The 20,399-nt window shown below is 31.7% G+C and overlaps 2 protein-coding genes across 2 annotated transcripts; one reads left to right on the plus strand and one right to left on the minus strand.

Annotated features, from left to right (window-relative positions):
• Positions 1-10,738: 10,738 nt before the first annotated feature.
• LOC131593300 (uridine 5'-monophosphate synthase) lies at positions 10,739-14,508 on the plus strand. Its single transcript, XM_058865748.1, has 7 exons — positions 10,739-10,891; positions 12,005-12,857; positions 13,014-13,097; positions 13,362-13,444; positions 13,542-13,629; positions 13,872-14,126; positions 14,218-14,508. Exons 2-7 carry the CDS (start codon positions 12,060-12,062, stop codon positions 14,344-14,346), a joined length of 1,437 nt encoding a protein of 478 aa, XP_058721731.1. The 5' UTR covers positions 10,739-10,891; positions 12,005-12,059; the 3' UTR covers positions 14,347-14,508.
• A 1,910-nt stretch (positions 14,509-16,418) lies between these two features.
• LOC131593301 (E3 ubiquitin-protein ligase DIS1-like) lies at positions 16,419-20,180 on the minus strand. The gene is made up of 4 exons (XM_058865750.1): positions 19,914-20,180; positions 17,977-18,210; positions 17,458-17,844; positions 16,419-16,980 (listed from the first exon to the last, which is right to left on the minus strand). The coding sequence occupies exons 2-4, from the start codon at positions 18,181-18,183 to the stop codon at positions 16,660-16,662; spliced, it is 915 nt and encodes a 304-aa protein (XP_058721733.1). The 5' UTR covers positions 18,184-18,210; positions 19,914-20,180; the 3' UTR covers positions 16,419-16,659.
• Positions 20,181-20,399: the final 219 nt, after the last annotated feature.

Here is a 20,399-nt window from a genome sequence, read left to right on the forward strand (position 1 = left end):
TCAACTATAACCTATAAATAGTATTTTTCAGTTTGTTTTTTCTTTTATCTTGTCAATACAAAAATGCATAACTTTTTTGAGAAAATTTTATTAGACTAAAATTTTGAATTTTTTATAATTGTTTAAATTTTATTTAAATTTTTGATAAATTTATTTTATGGCTCGTGATTTGAATTATTTTTTTGTGTTTCGATATATAAGTAAGCTAACTCCGCTAGCAGACTTTAAGACAGCGATGGTGTTTGGTCGGGATATTTGTCATTGGCCTCGGTGGAGATTATACAAATAAATATTCTAACACTAAAGTCAGTGACAGACGTTAGTGTGTACTTGAAAAATCAATGTTGTCACTCAACTAAGTAAGCTTATGAGTTTAGGAGTTTAGGGGAGGTGGGGGTGTCTAACTTGCTGAAGTCGAGGATTTGAATTTTCAACCAACCTAGCATAAGAGCTTAGAAAGGTGTGGGTTGGGATTCTCACTCAAACACTCGTTTTTCAAATTTCTTCTACTTCATAGTGTTCTTCTTATCCACTTCAAGTTCTAAAATTTTTTGCTTTTGTTCCTCAATTTTGACCCTCTATTTTTCAAAATTATGCAGATGCTCATGCTCTCTTCATTTTCTTTTTATTACTTTTCCAACCTTCATTTTTTGCTTCATCATAAAGTGATCCTTCTCATCTTCACTTCTTTATAGAACTAATCAAAGAACACACACCTAGTTTGATTTGAGCCATATAAACATTAACAAACCAAAATACAATATTGCAAACCAACTTTTTTCCATAGACTTTCAAGAAGGACTAATGACTTAAAGTTTGGATGCTTACCATAAAGTATGGAAATCTCCAAAATTGCTTTCCATATTTACTAATTATTGTTGTCTTGCGAAGAACAACAATGTTTCCACAATGACAATTGCGTCTCCATTGCAGATTGAAACTTGAGTACAACTTTAAATAAAAACTTCTAGAACGCTTCCCTTTCGCTGTGTATGAACAATGCCAATAACTCATTCTTTCCTTCGATTCAATAAAGGATTAACGAATTTAAGCTATGTTGATGATAACTATGGATGTTTATGCCCTACCTCGATTTAGGGTTCATATGTGAGAAGAAAGTCAAAGGAAACAAAGATGATAAGTATCATCTTCAAAGAGGTCGTGGTAGGCTTTATAATCTGGAAGGCCATTATCATTGTCAAAGAAGGTCGTGGTAGCCTTTATATCGTGGGAGACCAATGTCATTTTCAAATGAAATAGTCGTAGGTTTTACAATGTGGGAGGGAGATGTTATTTTCAAAGGAGGTCATTGTAGACTTTACACTCTAGAGGTTGATGTCACTTTCAAAGGAGTCGGCAATAGGTTTTACATCGTTGAAGGCTGATGCGATCTTCAAAGAATATCATAACATGCATATCAATTAACGACTCACAATAGAATTCTTTATTGAAACATTTTTACGACACTTTTAAAATTCAATAACATAACCTTTTAAATTAGGAACAAACTAAAATTGAATCAAATTCAATCACATATGATTAAACACGCATAAATCACACAAAAACATATCATTATAATTATATCATCATATAATTATCATCGTGCATAAATTATATTTGATACCACTGTTGAGGATTTGAGAGGGAGTTTTCAAAATTATAAATCTTTTAGTGGAATAATTCTAATAGACGGGTCTTGATTAAATCATTAATCATAATTCAAACTCTAAAATAAAGATTCTAGAAATACTCTTTGAAGTATGATTTAACTTGATCACGCAAACACAAAATAGAACGTGATGCTAGTTATTTTTTTAGAAAGACGACTACTAGGATTCATATGGAAAAAAGTTCTTCTATTTATATAGGGAGCTACTAAAATCCTAATGCTTTTATTTTAGATTTGTTTCAAAATAAACCCCATATTATTTATATTTAATTAAATAATAAAATATTAACTAAATTAAATCATAAATAATTTAATTGATTGTCAATTAATAGTATTGAATTAAATTATATTTAATCAAATATTTTATATTTATGTTAATGTATTAAATAATACAATTAACATTTAATTCAATTAAATCTTATTTAATTATCAGTATATATTTTATGCTTGTGAACTTGCATGTTCTCATAATTTTGACAATGATATTAAATCACTTATTTAATATTATAAACACAGAACAATATTTACCAACATGTTATTCAAATAACATTAATGTTATGTGATATGGCATAGTTTTTTATCATAATGATCATGTATATAATTATTCTTTTTTCGTTATATTTTTTTTTTGACTAAAAAGATATTCATTAATTCAAATTAAAAATACATCGATCATTACAAATTCAAGATCGCTAAAAACTGAAAAAGGTGAATCTGCAAACAATCTCGCAGCACCTAGGTTAATAGCATGCAACGACAACATGAAAGTGCCTACAAATATGACAAAATAAAAGTCACTAGAATATTCATACTTCTGGATCTGCAACATTGACGCTCAAGTCTTCCTCGGATCTGCAATGATTTGAAATGAATGTGTCAATTTGAACCAACAAACACCGTACTAAGACGGGAAAACCAACAAACACCGTACTAAGACGGGAAAACCAACTAACACCGTACAAGACGATTAAAACTTAAAAATACACAAAACAAGAAGCAAATTTGTATGGATAACCACTTATTTAAACAAAAAGAGAAAGAAAAACGGTGTTGAGGGGTGATTTTTAGCCAAAAATGGCCAAAAACCATCCCTAAGATGGAAGAATGAAAAGAGAGAAACGTTGAGAGTATACTTATAATATCTATATTGATCTCAATGCATAAAATGTGTCACCATTGTATAATTTAATATTATATTTATTGATCTTAGAGTATACTTATAATAACAAATAAGATAAAGATCTGATATTGATTTATTTGAGCACGCTAATTTATTTTACAGTCATACTTGATCAAGGGACTTATAAATATTACTCTTGTATATACTGGAGAGACAAATCTCGTATAAACCATTCATGTTTTTTTTTAATCATGATTTGTGAAATACTCATCAACAATTTTTATAGTCATCTCGTTACATACAATGTTTAAAAGACAATAAAATATTATATTTCATATTTAGGGTTCATAGTAATTTCAGGTCGAAGTGTGATGAATAATATGCTTGTATTTCTTTGTATAAACTTAATTAAGGTATGAAGATGAAGAACCCTAAAGATTTAAGGTGTCATGCACTAAGGGTGTGTTTGGTTTGGGGTAGATGGAAGGGAGGGGAGGGGAGGGGAGGAGATAGAATATTTCTAATTAAACGTGTTTGGTTCAAATTTTATGCGGGAATGGGAGGGGAGCAAAACCCCTCAAAAACACACTTTTTGCGTCTCCCAAATCGGGGGGATTTGGAGGGGAGGTGAGGGAATCTGAACATTGATATTTTAAAATTTATTATAATTACTATAATATCCTCAGTTTTATTTTATTATTTTAAAATTATTCATTTTCTTTTGTATTACTGCTCTCTTCTGTATGATTTTTCTCGATTGCTTCTATCAACTTATTATAATTATTCTACACATTCAAATTATTTTAAAATTTTTGTCCTTAATATAAATCATAATCATTGTACTTCTTTTATTTTTTTATAACTCTTTTATATTTATTTATATTTTTTTTTCTAATTTTGTTATGTATCCTATCATATTTTCTTTTATATCAAACTTTTAATTTTTCATTTTAATTTATTTATTTTATTAAAATATTTAAACCATTTATATTTAATAATAAATTATTTTATGTATTTGATGTGTTAAATAATTTCAATACGATTTAAAAGTTGTTATTAACATATAGTTTAATTTATTTTTGAATATTTTATTCGAATTAAGTGAGCTTACTTTTTTTTATGTAGTAAATTATAACTTTTTAGTCACTCAATATTAGAAATTTTACTAACAAAGAATAAAAATGTAAATTATTAATAAAACTCATCCCCTCCCCTCCTGAACGAAACATATTTTTAATTAAAATCTCTCTCTTCCCCTCTCCTCTCCTCGTTTGAACCAAACACCTATCTGATTAAAAAAATCCCCCCACCTCCCCTCCATTAAAATTCCTCCTCTCCCATCCCCTCATTTGAACCAAACAAACCTTAAAGGGGAGATATTCATCTTAGAGGAAGCTTTTTCAAAAATCACAATCATCAAAGAAATTATTTATCATCATAAAAAATAAGAAATTATAAAGACACGCTTTTGTGAAGATGATCTTTCGATGAAGAGAAATCAATAGAAAGAAGGAAAAGATAAAGTTTGATTTTTATTTACAAATTTTTAAATTTTTATTAATATTTAATAGTAGTACTATGTATACACATGCATCCAATCCAATTATACAAGGTGATATTCAATGATCGGTAAAACGTTTTCTTTGACCTTAGACCATAATATATCAGCCCTGCACGTTTTCTTTGCTGGGTCAACGTAATAAATACGACCTATTTTATTGTTGAGATTTGGTTTTTTTCAATGGCATTTTTAATAATGTTTGATATTGCTTTCTCAATTTAATAACTTGAGAGAATGAAATGGACAAAAGAACTGTCTGGAAACCACTCATTCCTTTGACCCAATTGACATTATGAATCAGGCTAGAATTTGACTTTCTTAAAACAATTTGTTCCACAAGAATATCAATTACAGTTTTTCTATGACATATCAATGTATTCTCATATTAGCAAGTTGCATGACCATTGGGACTTTTTAGTATTATTTAGTGTAACATGCCTTATGCACGAATAAAGTGTTTGTTGTAAGTATTTTTAAAATAATTCTTTTTCCGACACCAAAATGAAGTGTAACAAGAATATCCACTTAGGGTCCGTTTGATGCACAGGATATGATAGAGACGTTTGATGCACAGGATATGATAGAGACATGATAGAATATCAAATAAGATAAGGATAGGATATGATACACACAGAATAAGATTTATCCTATCATGTGTTTGATTCACAGATAATACTAAATAACTATATATATATATATATATATATATATATATATATATATATATATATATATATATATATATATATATATATATATATATATATATATATATATATATATATATATATATATGTGAGAATTTCTTAATAGACCTCCTAACCTTCTTGGCCACCCCTTGCGAAATTCCCAGAATGCCCCCATATTTCGGAAATGCATTTCCGAAATCATTTTTTTTCTGAAAAAAAGGGTGATTTCGGAAGTACACTTCCGAAAACACCCCCTTTTTTGGGAGGGGGGTGTCTTCGGATATACACTTCCGAATTTTTTTTTGGGAGGGGGGTGTTTCGGATATACACTTCCGAATTTTTTTTGGGAGGGGGTGTTTCGGATATACACTTCCGAAATATTCCAAGACCAAATTGGTCTTGGAATGTTTCGGATATACACTTTTGAAAGAATTCAATAATTATTAAAAAATTAAAATCAAGTTGAATCAATACTATCAATAGGTATAAAATCAAGGTAAATCAATACAACTAATAGGTATAAAATTTCCTAAACAATTTTAAAGTTAAAAATTATTTTACTAATTTATATAAATCAAAAACATCTTAATTTCATATATAAATTTTGAATTATTTAAAATTAAATATAATATATAAATATAAATATAATATATATTATAAATTAAAACACTCATTGTTTTAATTTTTATAATTATTATATAAATGTATAAATATATTTATAATTAATATATAATAATTATTATATAAATATATAATAATTTTTATAAATATATAATAATTATCATAATTATTATATAAATATATAAATTAAAACACTCATTTTTTTTAATTATTTTTGTAAATATATAAATATATAATAATTATTATAAATATATAAATATATAAATAAAAAATTATAACTCATTTTGTAAGTGAAATTATTTTAATTATTTTAATTAAAATTATTTTAAATTTTAAAATATGAATCAAAATAGAAATATATAATAATTATTATTCATAACTCATAAATTATATCAAAATATATAATTATTATTATTATTCATTAATCATAAATTATATCAAATTTATGATAATTGAATTAATTAATATCCTAAAATTAATTTTTGGGATTTTTTTAGATTTTTTTTTTGTTGTTTCGGAGATGAATCTCCGAATTAGTCAAAATCCCAATTTTTGGGATTTTTTCGGAAATGCACTTCCGAAGTCTGGAAAAATTTAGAAAAAAAATATTTCGGAAATGTATTTCCGAAGCAGGTAAAATGGGGTTTTCGCTGGGGTTGACCCCCATAGGGAGGTGGGTAAAGAAAAAATCATATATATATATATATATATATATATATATATATATATATATATATATATATATATATATCCTTGTAAAATGATTATATTTTCTCTAAATTATTTTGTAAAATATTTTAAAATTTATAAATTGGTAATAAAATATGTAAATGATAAAATTACCCTTGCAAAAACATATATTTAATTTGATAAAAAAATTAAATCAGTATTCATATTTTTAAAATTTTAATAATTATTTAATTTTTAGTCCCTGTAGAGGGACCAAAAGTGAGTGCAAAAGTAATTTTACTAAAAGTCAATATATTTTTTATAGAGACTAAAAGCAAAAATTGAGATATTTATAAGGACAAAAATCATATTTAACCCTTTTTAAAAATTCTATTTTTTAATATTTTATTAAGTTAAAACATTATCCTTATGACAATCATACATATTTTTTTAAAATTATTTATTAATATTTTTAATTTATTATCAAATTAATTTTTATTTATATTTTGTCATATTTAATTTTTTATTTTAAATTATATTTTATAGGGGTAAATTAGTAAATCATTTTCTTATCCTATCCTGCCTGATTCTAACCAAGCTCATATTCAGGATAACAATTTGAATTAGTTAGGCAGGATAGGATAAGTTTCAGGATTAACTTATCATATCATGTTGTGTCAGCAAACACTAAATTGAGATATGATATGATACAGATATCCTATCCTGTCTCTTATCCTGCACACCAAACGGGCTCTTAGCATATACTAACATCATTAAAGAAAGACAACACAACTCCTCATTCATAAACACAAAAAGATCTCTATTGATTAGTAAGTTCTGCATCAACAAAGTATATTGTTTGTACGCGAAGTATTTTTAGTGACGAGAGAAAAAGAAAATAAAAAAAGTATTATTGAATGATAAAAATTTTAATTACGTGATGTCTATTCATGTACAAATAATTAATTTGTATATTAAGTAATAAATTTTATATTCTAATTAATTTGAGTTTGGACTACACAACTTGAATTATATCACAACAAGTCATGTGATCCTTATGACACTACAATTACTATTTAGAATTTAAGTATCATTGTTCACTCAACGAAACTCATAACTATTTCACTTTTTTCTTTAAGAAATTAAGGGGTCTATGTCTTTTTCACATTTGAAATATACTCATCAGAAACAAAAACTTGGAGGGAAACAAGTCTCATATGTCATAGTGAACATGATTTTATTAAGAACAAAGGGATATACATAGGAGATATCATTCCTAGTATTGTCTGCGGGTCTTGCATTGGAGAATTTGGGGGAATACTTCATTATGTTAGATATCATTCTTCCCGTCATAGATTAACAGCTGCAGAGAGGCCTTGATTAACAATTTCTCATCTTTGAAACCAAGTGCATTCGTAAAAGAACTTGAATTCTCCAGCTTTGTCTTCAGGTTAGGAGGAAAGAGCTTTGGATAATTACTTTCAAAATGATCCAAAATTTTGTCATATTTGGGTATCCATCCACACACCTGATTCAAAAGTTGATCCTGGTGTTCTCTATGGGTCTTGTATTGGAGAACTTGGAGGAACACTTCATTATGTTCAGATATCATTCTTCGTGTCATAGATTAACAGTTGTGGAGACGCCTTGATTAACAATTTCCCATCTTTGAAACCAAGAGCATCCATAAAAGAACTCAAATTCCTCATCCTAGTCTTCGAATTAGTAGGAAAGAGCTATGGATAATTACTTTTAAAATGATCCAAACTTTTGTCATATTTGGGTATCCATCCACACACCAAATCATAACACCATACCTGAAGACCGTTTATTGATATCTTAACATAATGAAGTGTTCCTCCATATTCTCCAATTCACAACCCATAGATAACACTAGAATCAACCGTTGCACCAGGGATCGAAATCAACGAATAATGCTCATTTGCAACATCAAAGGAGATGATTTGATCACCTACGATTAGCCAATACCAGATATTTCCTATGTATACCCCTTAGTTTTTAGTCAAACATGTTCACAAGGACATATGAGACTTGTTTCCCTCCAGGTTTTTATTTCTGTTGAGTATATTTCAAATGTGAAAAAAGACGACCCTCCCCATCATAGTACTTCTTCTCAACTAACTTCACCCTTACCAGTTTAAATTTAGATGTATTAAAATAAAAAACAAGTGTTATACTATCTTTCATTTTGCAATCCTTCAAGCGTTCCAACTTATTCATCTTTCTTACTAAATGATTGCAAATATATATAACTAGATACAAACTTAATCCATTTTTAGATGACAAACAACTACGACAACATATTATACTTTTATAGGACACCGGAACAACAACCTTTTCTAGAAGAAAATTGAAACTGTTATGATAAATAACACGCTTTTTAACTCCCCTGGAATGTAAATAACATCTTTGACATCTAAATGTGTTAGATATCTTAACATATGACAAAAGTTTGGATCATTTTGAAAGTAATTATCCAAAGCTCTTTCTTACTAATTTAAAGATAAGGATGGGGAATTCAAACTTTTATGGATGCTCTTGGTTTCAAAGATGAGAAATTGTTAATCAAGGCGTCTCCACAACTGTTAATCTATGACACAAAGAATGATATCTTAACATAATGAAGTGTTCCTCTGAATTCTCCAATACAAGACCCACACACAACACTAGGATCAACTTTTGAGTCAGGTATCAAAATCAACGAATAAAGCTTATTTGCAACATCAAAGGAGATGATTTGATCACCTACGGTTAGCCAATATAAGATATCTCCCATGTACACCCCTTAGTTTTTACGCAAATCATGAACACAAGGACATATGAGACTTGTTTCCCTCCAAATTTTTATTTCTGTTGAGTATATTTGAAATGTGAAAAAAGACCACCCTTCCTCATCGTAGTACTTCTTCTCCACTAACTTCACCCTTATGCACGAATATAGTGTTTGTTTTGTGTATTTTTAAAATAGTTTTTTTTTCCTACACCAAAACGAAGTGTAACAAGGATATCCACCTAACGTATACTAACATCATTAAAGAAAGACACCACAACTCCTCATGCACTATCACAAAAGATCTCAATTGATTAGTTGTGCATCAACTAAGTATATTGTTTGTACGCGAAGTATTCTTTTAGTGAGAAGGGAGAAAGAAAATAAAAAAATATTATTTAATGATAAAAAATTTAATTTAAAATTTATAATTTAAAAAAGAATGAGATTCTTAATACAGTTAAATTTGTTGTTATGCGGAGACATCAGAAATATGGACACACATTCGAACTGACCAATCTCTTTTTTAAGATTTTATAAAATAATGAATAATAATCACTAAAAACTCACACAATCGTGAATACTAGAATTTGACACTTAGCAATTGCGTCCAATCTATATATAATCTTTTGCCAATTGAATTCAAATATGCAAACAACAACAATTTTCTTTTAAAAACTAGTAACAACTAACAAACCTGGGCGTTCGCACGGGTTTTGGTACGGAGCGCACATTTGTTTCAGATATATATTTTTTAATAAAAAAATATTTGATACCTGTTAAACAGTAATAATTGAATGTATAGAAAAATGTCTGGTACCCGTGAAAAAATAATAATTGAATTTACAGAAAAATGTCTCGTACCCGTGAAAAAATAATAATTGAATGTATAGAAAAATATCCGGTATTCATAAAAAAAATTGAATGTATACAAAAATGTCTGGTACCCATAAAAACATTTAGATCAATATAATTTTTTAATGCAAAATTTAATTTTGTTATATCGCATCTTCTTTGCCACATACATCTTCCATTTTCTTCTATAATCTCTACTCTCTTATATTCTTTCTTTTTCACCTTCTCATTTTTATGTAAATGTTCCGTATTTCAGTTTCGTTTTTTAATCTAACTTTTACTTAATAATTGCGTCCAATCTATATATCATTTTTTGCCAATTGAATTAAAATTTGCGAACAACATCAATCTTCTTTTAAAAATGAATAAATATAATATCACATATTTAAATTCGGTATTTGTTGTCCATATACAAATTTTAACTAAACTAATTTAACTAGACAAAATACAAGCTTAATACTATTATTTTTTAGGTTGCACTGCAGATACACTAATGGTAACACCTACACCGTATAATAGTACTCTTTTGTTTTTTAAAAATATTTAATCATTATTTTTTCATTGTACTGACTCAAACAAATAAATGAAATTAGACAGTATTTTTTACTGTGTAACTATTAGGTGTTAGAGTAACTTTTTTTTGGGTGTAAGCATAGCACCCCTCAATTGGATTTGGGCTTTATGTTTTTTTTTTTTCTTCTATTACATTTTCTCTAGAAGTTAAGGGTATCAAATATTTATATGATCGATGCTGTCTCTCTTTTCCTACTTTAAACCTCAACCATTACCAAAGGAATAATAATTCACATTCATAAAGTCACTCACTCACTCACCACTCTACCTCACTACCCAGCCATCTCCTCGCCACTTCTTCGCGCCGCCGCCTTCTCTGCCGCTCCGTTTTGCTTCAACCGAGGTACTCTTTCTCTCTCTGTAACAATAATATCTCCGCCTCGCTTCTACGATTTCCGCATTTCAAAAACTAATCGCGGATAACTGAAGAAGAAATGCTGAATAGTAATAAAGATGCATGTTGTTCCTATTTCACTATTTGACAAATATTGCTGAAAAGTTACGCTACCATCTTGTATTGAAAAGAGATCGAGTTTATATTACAGAGTTCGTAAAAAAATTATTAATGTCTTGCTTACAAGGTAGTTATTCATTTTAGGCTCTGAACCTATGAAGCACGGCACCAGAAACACGTCACTCACATGTCGATACCGATAATAATTTGAAAAATTAATAAATTAAAAGTAATCAAAAGTGTTGGTTTCGGATACCGACACTGACACACTTTTTCAGAGATGTCGGCGCTACAATGCTCTAAACTATAGAAATATAACTAGTTGTCTCAAAATTATTGTTGATCTATTAAGTTAGTTCCTCAGTTGTTTTTTAAAAATGAGAGAAGGATAGTTTGGGGATTGATTTGATGGATTCAAAATAGTTTAAGACTGTTTGTTATGTTTTTATTGGTTCAGAGACCTAATTGGAGAGACAATGATAGTTTAGGGAGACTGATAGTTTGTTATTATTCTTTAGAAATGGTGTAGGCAAGGTTTTAAAATTGCAATTGTGTTGGTTGGGATGACTGAAGTGAAGTTGCGAAAAATTGAGTATGAATGCGTCCATGCAGGGTTTGTCTTAAGTTTTTCAAGGTCCTGGGTAGGATAAAGGCAGTTTAAGTGTGGAAAATTAATTATGGGCCCTATTTTGTCATGGTTCAACGGTGACAAATGTTTTGAGGCTTTCTTTACCCACGATTTAAACGTCTCAAATTTTGGACAGTAGCCCGCCTTGCACGCCCTCAAAGACGGCGCTGCGTCCATCCCCGGGTGTAAGTTAAAATCATGTTATAGGAATTATTTTAATCTATGATATCATCAATGAAATGGGAATGCTATGATGAAGTCTTTGTTATCACATCCCTTAAGTGCGACAAATACTGGAATATCCTTTGCATTTTTACATCTATGTTTCTTCAAAATATTCAATTGACGAGTTTGAGGCTGACTGAATGACACAGGTTACTTTTACAATCCCTGTAATACACACAAAAGGGAATTGTTATTTGTGAGGAAATGGCGTCAGCATCATTGATAGAATCTCTTGTTCTTCAACTCCATGAGATATCGGCTGTCAAATTCGGCAACTTCAAGCTCAAATCTGGCATCTCTTCACCAATCTACATCGACCTCCGTCTCATTATATCTTATCCTTCTCTCCTCCGGCAAATCTCTGAGACCCTAATTTCCTCTGTCTCATCCACTTCCTTTGAAGTTGTATGTGGTGTTCCTTACACTGCCTTGCCCATCGCCACATGTGTCTCTCTTGCTCAGAACATCCCCATGGTCATGCGTCGTAAGGAAGTCAAAGACTATGGCACTGCTAAAGCCATTGAAGGTGATTTCAAGCCTGGGCAGAGTTGCTTAATCATTGAGGATTTGGTTACCAGTGGAACATCAGTTTTGGAAACAGCTAGGCCGCTACAATCTGTAGGGTTGAAGGTCACTGATGCTGTTGTCTTGATCGATAGAGAACAAGGTGGGAGGGAAAATTTGGAGGAGAATGGCATCAAGCTGCATGCCATTATCAAATTGACTGAAATGGTGAAAATTTTGAGGAATCATGGAAGACTTGATGACGAGATGGTAGGGGTTGTTACAAAATTCTTAGATGAGAATCGGAAGGTTGCAGCTTTGGCAAAGGTTGAAAAACCAATAACTAAGGTCAAGTCCTTATCGTTTGGAGAGAGGGCTAGTCTGTCCAAGAATCCAACAGGAAAGAAGTTGTTTGAGATAATGGCTCAGAAGGAGAGTAACCTGTGTTTGGCTGCAGATGTTGGAACTGCCGCTGAATTGCTTGCAATTGCTGAGAAGGTAAGTGATTGTTCTTTTGGTAAAACCTTTCATAATAAAGAGGAATATACTTTTACTTATTCTTAATCAGTTTATGGAATTTTGTATTCTCTCGTATGTTCTTGGCCATAACAGTTATGTCTTTTTTAACTAATTTGTCTTGTTTTTTTCTTATAGGTTGGACCTGAGATATGCTTGCTGAAGACTCATGTGGATATTTTGCCTGATTTTACTCCTGATTTTGGCTCTAAGCTTCTCTCGGTATATTTCTTAAAGAAACCTATTTCGTTCATGTCGTTTTTTTGCCTTTCAGTATTATGTTAAAAACTTTTCCTTCCTATTACTATTGACAACTAGTCCACTAGAAGATTTCTAAGTAGTTATTAAAGCAGAAGGATGATTTCATGTCTTTAATCTATGATAAGAGTTCTATATGTGCGTATAAGTTTGCATCAAGTTTTAAGTAATCTCCTATGTTTCTGGTTTTGTGGTGTTTAACGTATGCTTTATTTTATCCTACTGAAGATTGCAGAAAAACACAACTTCTTAATCTTTGAGGATCGTAAGTTTGCTGACATTGGTAACACAGTTACCATGCAATATGAAGGGTAAAAATTTGCTCAACTATCTCAAATTCCTTTTGTTTATGGGTTCCTCATCTGTATCTAAATTCAATAAGGCTTTGTTCTTCAAAAATTTCTACAGAGGAATCTTTCACATATTGGATTGGGCTCACATAGTAAATGCTCACATAATCTCTGGTCCTGGAATCGTGGATGGACTAAAATTGAAGGTCTGTATATAGTCATTTCCTTTATAATGTATATGTAGTTTCTTCCTTTTTTAAAACGGGTGCTTTTAGTCCCTCATTTTTTATAAAACGTATGGACTAAAACTGGTCAAAATATTTATAGGGACAAAACTGGAAAGATCGGTAATTTTATAGGACTAAAAACTTGCTTTACTAATAAGATATAATATTTTTTATAGCAAGAGCCTAATTGATCGTTTAACATGTTTCTTGAACCATATCAGGGTTTGCCTCGTGGCAGGGGACTATTGCTGCTTGCTGAAATGAGCTCAGCTGGTAACCTTGCCAAGGGAGATTATACCGCAGCTGCAGTGAAAATTGCTGAGGAGCATTCCGACTTTGTAATTGGCTTCATCTCTGTCAACCCAGCATCATGGCCAGGGGCACCCATAAATCCTTCATTCATTCAGGCAACTCCTGGGGTTCAAATGGTGACTGGTGGTGATGGTTTAGGGCAGCAATATAACACTCCACATTCTGTAAGTTCTTTTTCATGTTACCATTCATCTTTTTCATGTTGCCATTATGTAAGTTTGAGTATACCGAACTTGACTAAACGTTTTTTTCCAGGTCGTTCATGATAGGGGAAGTGACATTATAATCGTGGGACGTGGCATCATCAAGGCAGCAAATCCTGCCGAGGCAGCTCATGAATACCGTCTACAAGGATGGAAAGCATATTTGGCCAAATCTGCTTGAGATCTGCATTTTTTAGAATAAAAAGATGAGTTGAAATTATGATTTTGTCTGACAATTAATCTAATTTCACTGTAACCCAGAGGAAGGCCTTGGGTAATTAAAATGTTGCAAGATTTTCGTCAGTTAGTAACTTATATTTAAGTGGCATTTTTGTGTTGGTTATTTTTCACTGTAGTTCATCAGTTTTTGTTCCATCTTAAAGTTGATGAAAGGGGCTTTGTAACAAATGCAAGCTTTCTTTGTGGAGCTTTCTTTGTTTGCATGTGTACTTTCAAAGTGATGTTTGGGGTGTGTGGATAGTTTCTCTCTTTTTTGGATTCCAAACATGTTAAATGAAGTTCTGTTTCTAAAGGCTTTGCTGACTATCATAAAAACTGTTTTACCAAAGAAAACTATCATAAAAGCTATTCAAATTTCAAAATACAAAATAAAGGAACAAAAATGTGAGTGTGATGAACTTTAGTGCATCATGTTTGGTTTCCTTTATTTAAATTGTTTAAATTTTTGCTTTTACTTTAAATTGCAAAAGTACTTATTTTTATTAAAAGAAATATAGTAAAGATTTGTATATAAATAGTGAAATACTAAGTGTATGTTTGGTTCTACTTCTACAAAATCCATAATCAATTCTAGAGATGTAGAATTGATTTTTGATTGATTTTAAGGTATTTGATATTTCAAAAGTATAACTGAATTTGTCTTCAGAATTGATTCTACTCTAAGCTAGAATTTATAGCTTACGTTTTCAGAATTGATTCTGGGTGATTTTTACACTGAAATTTATTGTTTAATTCACTTTTAATTAGATGTATTTAAACATGAATTAGTTTTGTTAAATTCAATTATGTTAAAATCAATTCTATCAAACACAATTCTACTGCCAATCCAAACACTCTTGTATTCATTATGTAGGTATTCATTGTGTAGCTGCTGATGTATGTAAACACAATATATATGAATTGTTCCCTAGAATCTCTGAAAGGAATTAAAGAGTACTCTCAAAAGAATTTCAAGAGTATGTAGAAAATGACTAAAAATAAAATACATTATTTGCCTTAGATAAATCTGGTCTTCCTTTTCTTAGTATTATTTCTTTTAGTCCTCACCATGTTGACCTAACGCTTCACACAACTTGTCCTTACAAGAGCACGTAAACTTATGTCACTTGTCAGGAGTGTGAAGTTGAGAATGTACTGCAACTTATGTGACACAACTTATGTCACTTATCAGGTGTGTGGAGTTTAAGCATGCAAGATTTAGGTCACTTGTCCGTGCAAGAGTAGAGATTCTTGAACGGAGTTGAGCACACATGGCTTGTGTCACTCGTTCCTATAGGACTCATGACATACCATGAAACACTCTTTAGGAGGACCACAACTTTGAGGAAGAGCGCCCGGTTTGCGTCAATCATTTCTCTAGGACTCATGACATACCATGAAGCACTCTTCAAGAGGTTTGTGTCGCTCATTTCTCTAGGACTCACGACATACCATGAAACACTCTTCAAGAGGACCACAACTTTGAGGAAGAGCTTCGTATAGTTGATCACGATGTAGCTCCCCTGACTTGAATGATCAAGTTCAGCTAGGCACGATGAATGGAAAAAATTAGATAAACACGTCGGAGTTGAGCTAGGCTCATTCTCCATGATTAAAGTGTAACTGAACTGTAATAAAAAAAAAAAAAGTGTAACTGAATCCACTAATATGCTCCCCATGTCAATCCATTACCATGTGTGCCCTTTTAAAAATGAAAAATAGTGAAAATGTCTGTTTTTCTATCAAAGAGTGATTTCACTGCTTTATATAAAGGATAGAAAAAGAGATAAGGTTACAAGATGTCACAAACTAGTTTTTTTTTTTTTTTGGATAATCATGTCACAAACATGTATGATGAGTTGTGTTGTTGAAGTTTCTAGCCACTATGCTTTACAAGTAACATCACTTTGATTTTAGTAATTAAAAAAAAAACATCATCACATTGATTTTGTTGTTGAAGGATAAGATAAAACCATATCCCAAGTACCAATTGCTAGCATGAAGTGTTTGTGAAGTAATTGTTTCATAGATTCTGAAGAAAAAAAAAGAAGACAAAATTTAACAAGCACACTAAGGTTCTACATCTATATTAATAAATATATCATAATGTCACACTACACCTTTCTATCCATGTATTGGATGCTAAAGTAAGCAAAGAGATGTTGCCTTCTAAATTACAAAACACAATACATGACCAGAAAATTCGTACTACTACAAGTGATAGGTGCACTCCATATATAATTGCTACATAAACATGAATCAAGCAAAACTACATTCATTGTTCTTTCCAAATCCTTCCCGTTACTCGAAGTTTCAATTCCTTCCTGTCGCCGCCGGAGAAGAACAGAGCCATGTTCCTCTGAATGATGAGACCGTCAAAACTGTCACGAACCTTGCGGTGACTATCTCGGATTGTTCTAGGGACCCCTTGCCATGTCATCTTCCTTCCGTTTCCACCTACCTCGAGACTGTAGGTATAGTTCTTTGCGTCATTGTCGTCGCCCATAAACCGCAAAAATGCTATGTAGACTGGAGCCATTCCCAGTTGAAAAGCTTCGAAATGTAGACAAAAATACTGACCGAAGCAACTAAAAACCTAGAAACAAAGGTGAGACCCAGATATCAGAAATCAGATAACTCGCATAGATGGTTTAAACGAGAAATCTACACTACAAAGACAAGGCTATAAGTTATAGAGTACTTTATAATGTAAATACTCAATTTTGAAATGTTCCACTACGGAAAAGTGATTTTTTTTCTTGATTAAGCTTAGTAGGAAAAGCCAAAAACGTCTCGAGAGATATTAGTTTACTTCAATTATTCTATTAAGATCAACTAATATGAAGCACTGACACAGACACTGAACACGACATTAACACGATGGCACTGGCAAAAATTTGAGGAAAATTAAGAAGTGATCGTAAACACGTGTATTGGTGTTGTGTTGGACACTCACGCGTCACAGACCAGACATGCCTTCAATATAAAGTGTCAGTGCTATATGGCAAATGAAGTCATACGCATGTACAAAATCAATGAAATGTGGGGAGAACAAAGTTAAGCAAAACAATACCGTTAACATCCAAGTGGCGTTTTCAACTTCTTGCGGATTTGATTTCACATAGCGATGATTAAAAGTACAACCACTATGCATATCCACTTTGTGATCATCTTTGAGGTGTGCCACCAAGAACCGTATATCGCCCACGACAGCACATTCTGAACCAGCATATGGACAGTTATAAGGTCTAAATGCACATTGAGACTCGTGTTTTAGCTTGCTGTAATAAGGGTATATGCCTATGCACCCAAAACCTTGATATTTACAAGGAAGTTCTAACGATGCAGCCACCTTCTCCAATGCCAAACATCGAATATTTCCAAGCTCGTGCCGACAAGTAGGACACCGGTCATGGACTCTTGGTTTGCAACCAGAGCATAAAGTGTGACCATTTGAGCACTGCAATAAAGATCAACAATATGTTAGGTAATCGGTTATTTGAAGGGAGAGACCCGACACTCTCGAGTTTCTTGGAAATTCATTGTGTAAACCTACTTTATCATCAATAAACTATCAAAATAGAAAAACAACCTGGTGGATTGGAGGGTACATAGCATTCAAGCACACAGGGCACTCTAAAAGCTCACGAACACTGCTTGAAACAGTTCCATTAGGTTTAACAACGGTCTGTATAGGATCATTTATGAGTTCAGGAATTTCTGTTGACTCTTCGGTTTGAGGAGGATCAACTCCTGATCTGCTCCGTATATCATCAAAGAATGGATTACTAGATGCCATACTTGCACGTCCAAACACCAACAGACCCTTCGTAAATGAAAAGAAAAGGATTGCATTAGCATATTACAAACAATCAGAAGCAAAATTCGATAAAAAACATATTTCTCAGTCTTCCGGGCCAAATTTGGTTTTGGAGCACATTTATCAGTTTAACAAGTTGTAATCTATAACTTTCATCAGACAAAAGTTACGCAAGCAACAACAACCAAGTCATATCCCACTATGTGGGGTCAGCTACATGGATCAAACTACACCATAATGATCTGTGAAATGACAAAAGTTGCGCTAGCAAACAGACAAAATCCAATGAAAGTCAACAACAATCATCACTCAAAATAACATTCATTCGGTTAATTTCCACGGTCCATTTTTATAGCACTATTTATTGCCAAAACAATTATCACCTAGCTATGCATATTCCTCGAAATGTAACCACCCTAAACACAAGAAAAAAAAGTAGTGTTTTGCCATAATAAGATAACCCTTTTTCAAATACAAATTAATGCTCTACCTAACATATGATTCACATTTTCAACACTGAGAAAGACAGCAATCTTTATTTCAAACAAGTCATGAGTCATGATCATAACAATTATTGTGTTAGCCTTCCCTAATGAGAGCAGGTAACCTAAACAAACTACCTCTAAGGAATCAACACCATATAATCTCTTTAATCAGACAAATGAATGAAGGACTAGACACCCAACAACCATAAATTAATAAGACATGAAAGTAAGTAAAACCAATATTTCAAAAACAAAATCAAAGACCGAACAAATGAGACCTCCGAATAATGGTTCGATTGTTTCACTTTGTTAACTTGATTACAAAATAAATAGTAAAAAAGCAAAAGGACAAAAAATATAAACTGAATCACCAATGTGGTTCAACCGAGTTCAACAAACTGGGCCACAACCAATATCAAACCAACCAACGAACTAGCTTGTTCCCGGTTACCAGTTGTGCCGGCCGATTCAGTTCAATCCGTTTCTTAAAGCATTGAGTAAAACATTGTCAAAATTCTCATACAACTTGGCAAGTCCCACAACCGCGATAAAACCAACCAACAAAACTATCTTGTTCCCGATTCAACCAGTTGTGCCAAATGATTCAGTTCAACCCGGTATTTTACAACATTGACTAAAACATCGTCAAAAGTCTCATACAATTTGGCAAGTCCCACGGCCACGATCAAACCAACCGACAAAACTAGCTTGTTCCCGGTTCAACCCAGTTTATATAACATTGAGTAAAACATTGTCAAAATTGCCATACAAAAGTCTCACAGCCTGAAAATGTTGTATGGCTACTCATACAAATCATGCCAAAATCACTTTTTTAAACATCAAGTACAAAATAAAGTATAAACAAACACATGAACAAGACCAATGTACAAACCACATTAACATGATAATCCAAAACACCCATTCTTCACATTTCACAAACTTGCATGCCCTTATTGGTTATAAAGCAGAACAAGCAAAAGGGTTAACAACAAACTATTCTACACATTCAAAAACCCTAACCTTAAAAACATCAAACAGATCTACCGACAACACACAGAAACCAAACACAAACCCCAACACAGATAAAAAATTGAAACTTTAAACAACCCATCAACGAAAACTTTCATGAGGAACTAAAAAAATAAAAACCCAGAAACAAAAAACAACTAAAACAAGGAAATAAACAAGAGAAAGAGTTGAATGGAAAGAAAAGACAAAAAAAACCTGTAATGTGATGATGGTAAGATGAAAAGTGGATTTGAGAGAGAATGTTGAGTGAAGGTGATGAAATGATGAGAATTTCTGGTGGGTGAGTGAGGGCGTGTAATGTGAGATAGATATGATGATGATGATTATTACTGTTGTTAACAATAAATAAGAGAGTTGAGACAATCACTGAGTGCGCGTCTGCGGGTGGAAACAAAGAATTCAAACTAGAGAGAGAGTATCAAAGAAGAGAGAGAGAGAGAGAGAGAGATTTTTCTCGAGAAAATACAATGAGAAAGGGTTCGAAAAGTAGGGTCCATGCTCATATTTTTATAAATATATTCAATTTGACTTTTTTTATAGTGTTTTTAGACAATTTTTTTTTTAAATCTTGGTATCCGGCGACTAATCAAAAGGTATCAATTTTACCGTCTACCAGCGAGGCGTTTATTTAAAGTCCGAACAAAATTTTGTATAGATTGAACCAACGCAAACATCGATAGC

The sequence above is a fragment of the Vicia villosa genome, linkage group LG3, assembly GCF_029867415.1.
Source record: "Vicia villosa cultivar HV-30 ecotype Madison, WI linkage group LG3, Vvil1.0, whole genome shotgun sequence".
In the NCBI taxonomy this organism is placed as follows: domain Eukaryota; kingdom Viridiplantae; phylum Streptophyta; class Magnoliopsida; order Fabales; family Fabaceae; genus Vicia; species Vicia villosa.

Coding starts and splice junctions, on each gene's coding strand:
- LOC131593300 (XM_058865748.1), top strand. CDS start 12,060: ATGGCGTCAGCATCATTGATAGAATCTCTTGTTCTTCAACTCCATGAG. Junction 13,098..13,361: donor TTGGCTCTAAGCTTCTCTCG/GTATATTTCTTA, acceptor ATCCTACTGAAG/ATTGCAGAAAAACACAACTT. Junction 13,445..13,541: donor GTTACCATGCAATATGAAGG/GTAAAAATTTGC, acceptor AAATTTCTACAG/AGGAATCTTTCACATATTGG.
- LOC131593301 (XM_058865750.1), bottom strand. CDS start 18,183: ATGGCATCTAGTAATCCATTCTTTGATGATATACGGAGCAGATCAGGA. Junction 17,845..17,976: donor TGTACCCTCCAATCCACCAG/GTTGTTTTTCTA, acceptor TCTTTATTGCAG/TGCTCAAATGGTCACACTTT. Junction 16,981..17,457: donor ACGCCACTTGGATGTTAACG/GTATTGTTTTGC, acceptor CTTTGTTTCTAG/GTTTTTAGTTGCTTCGGTCA.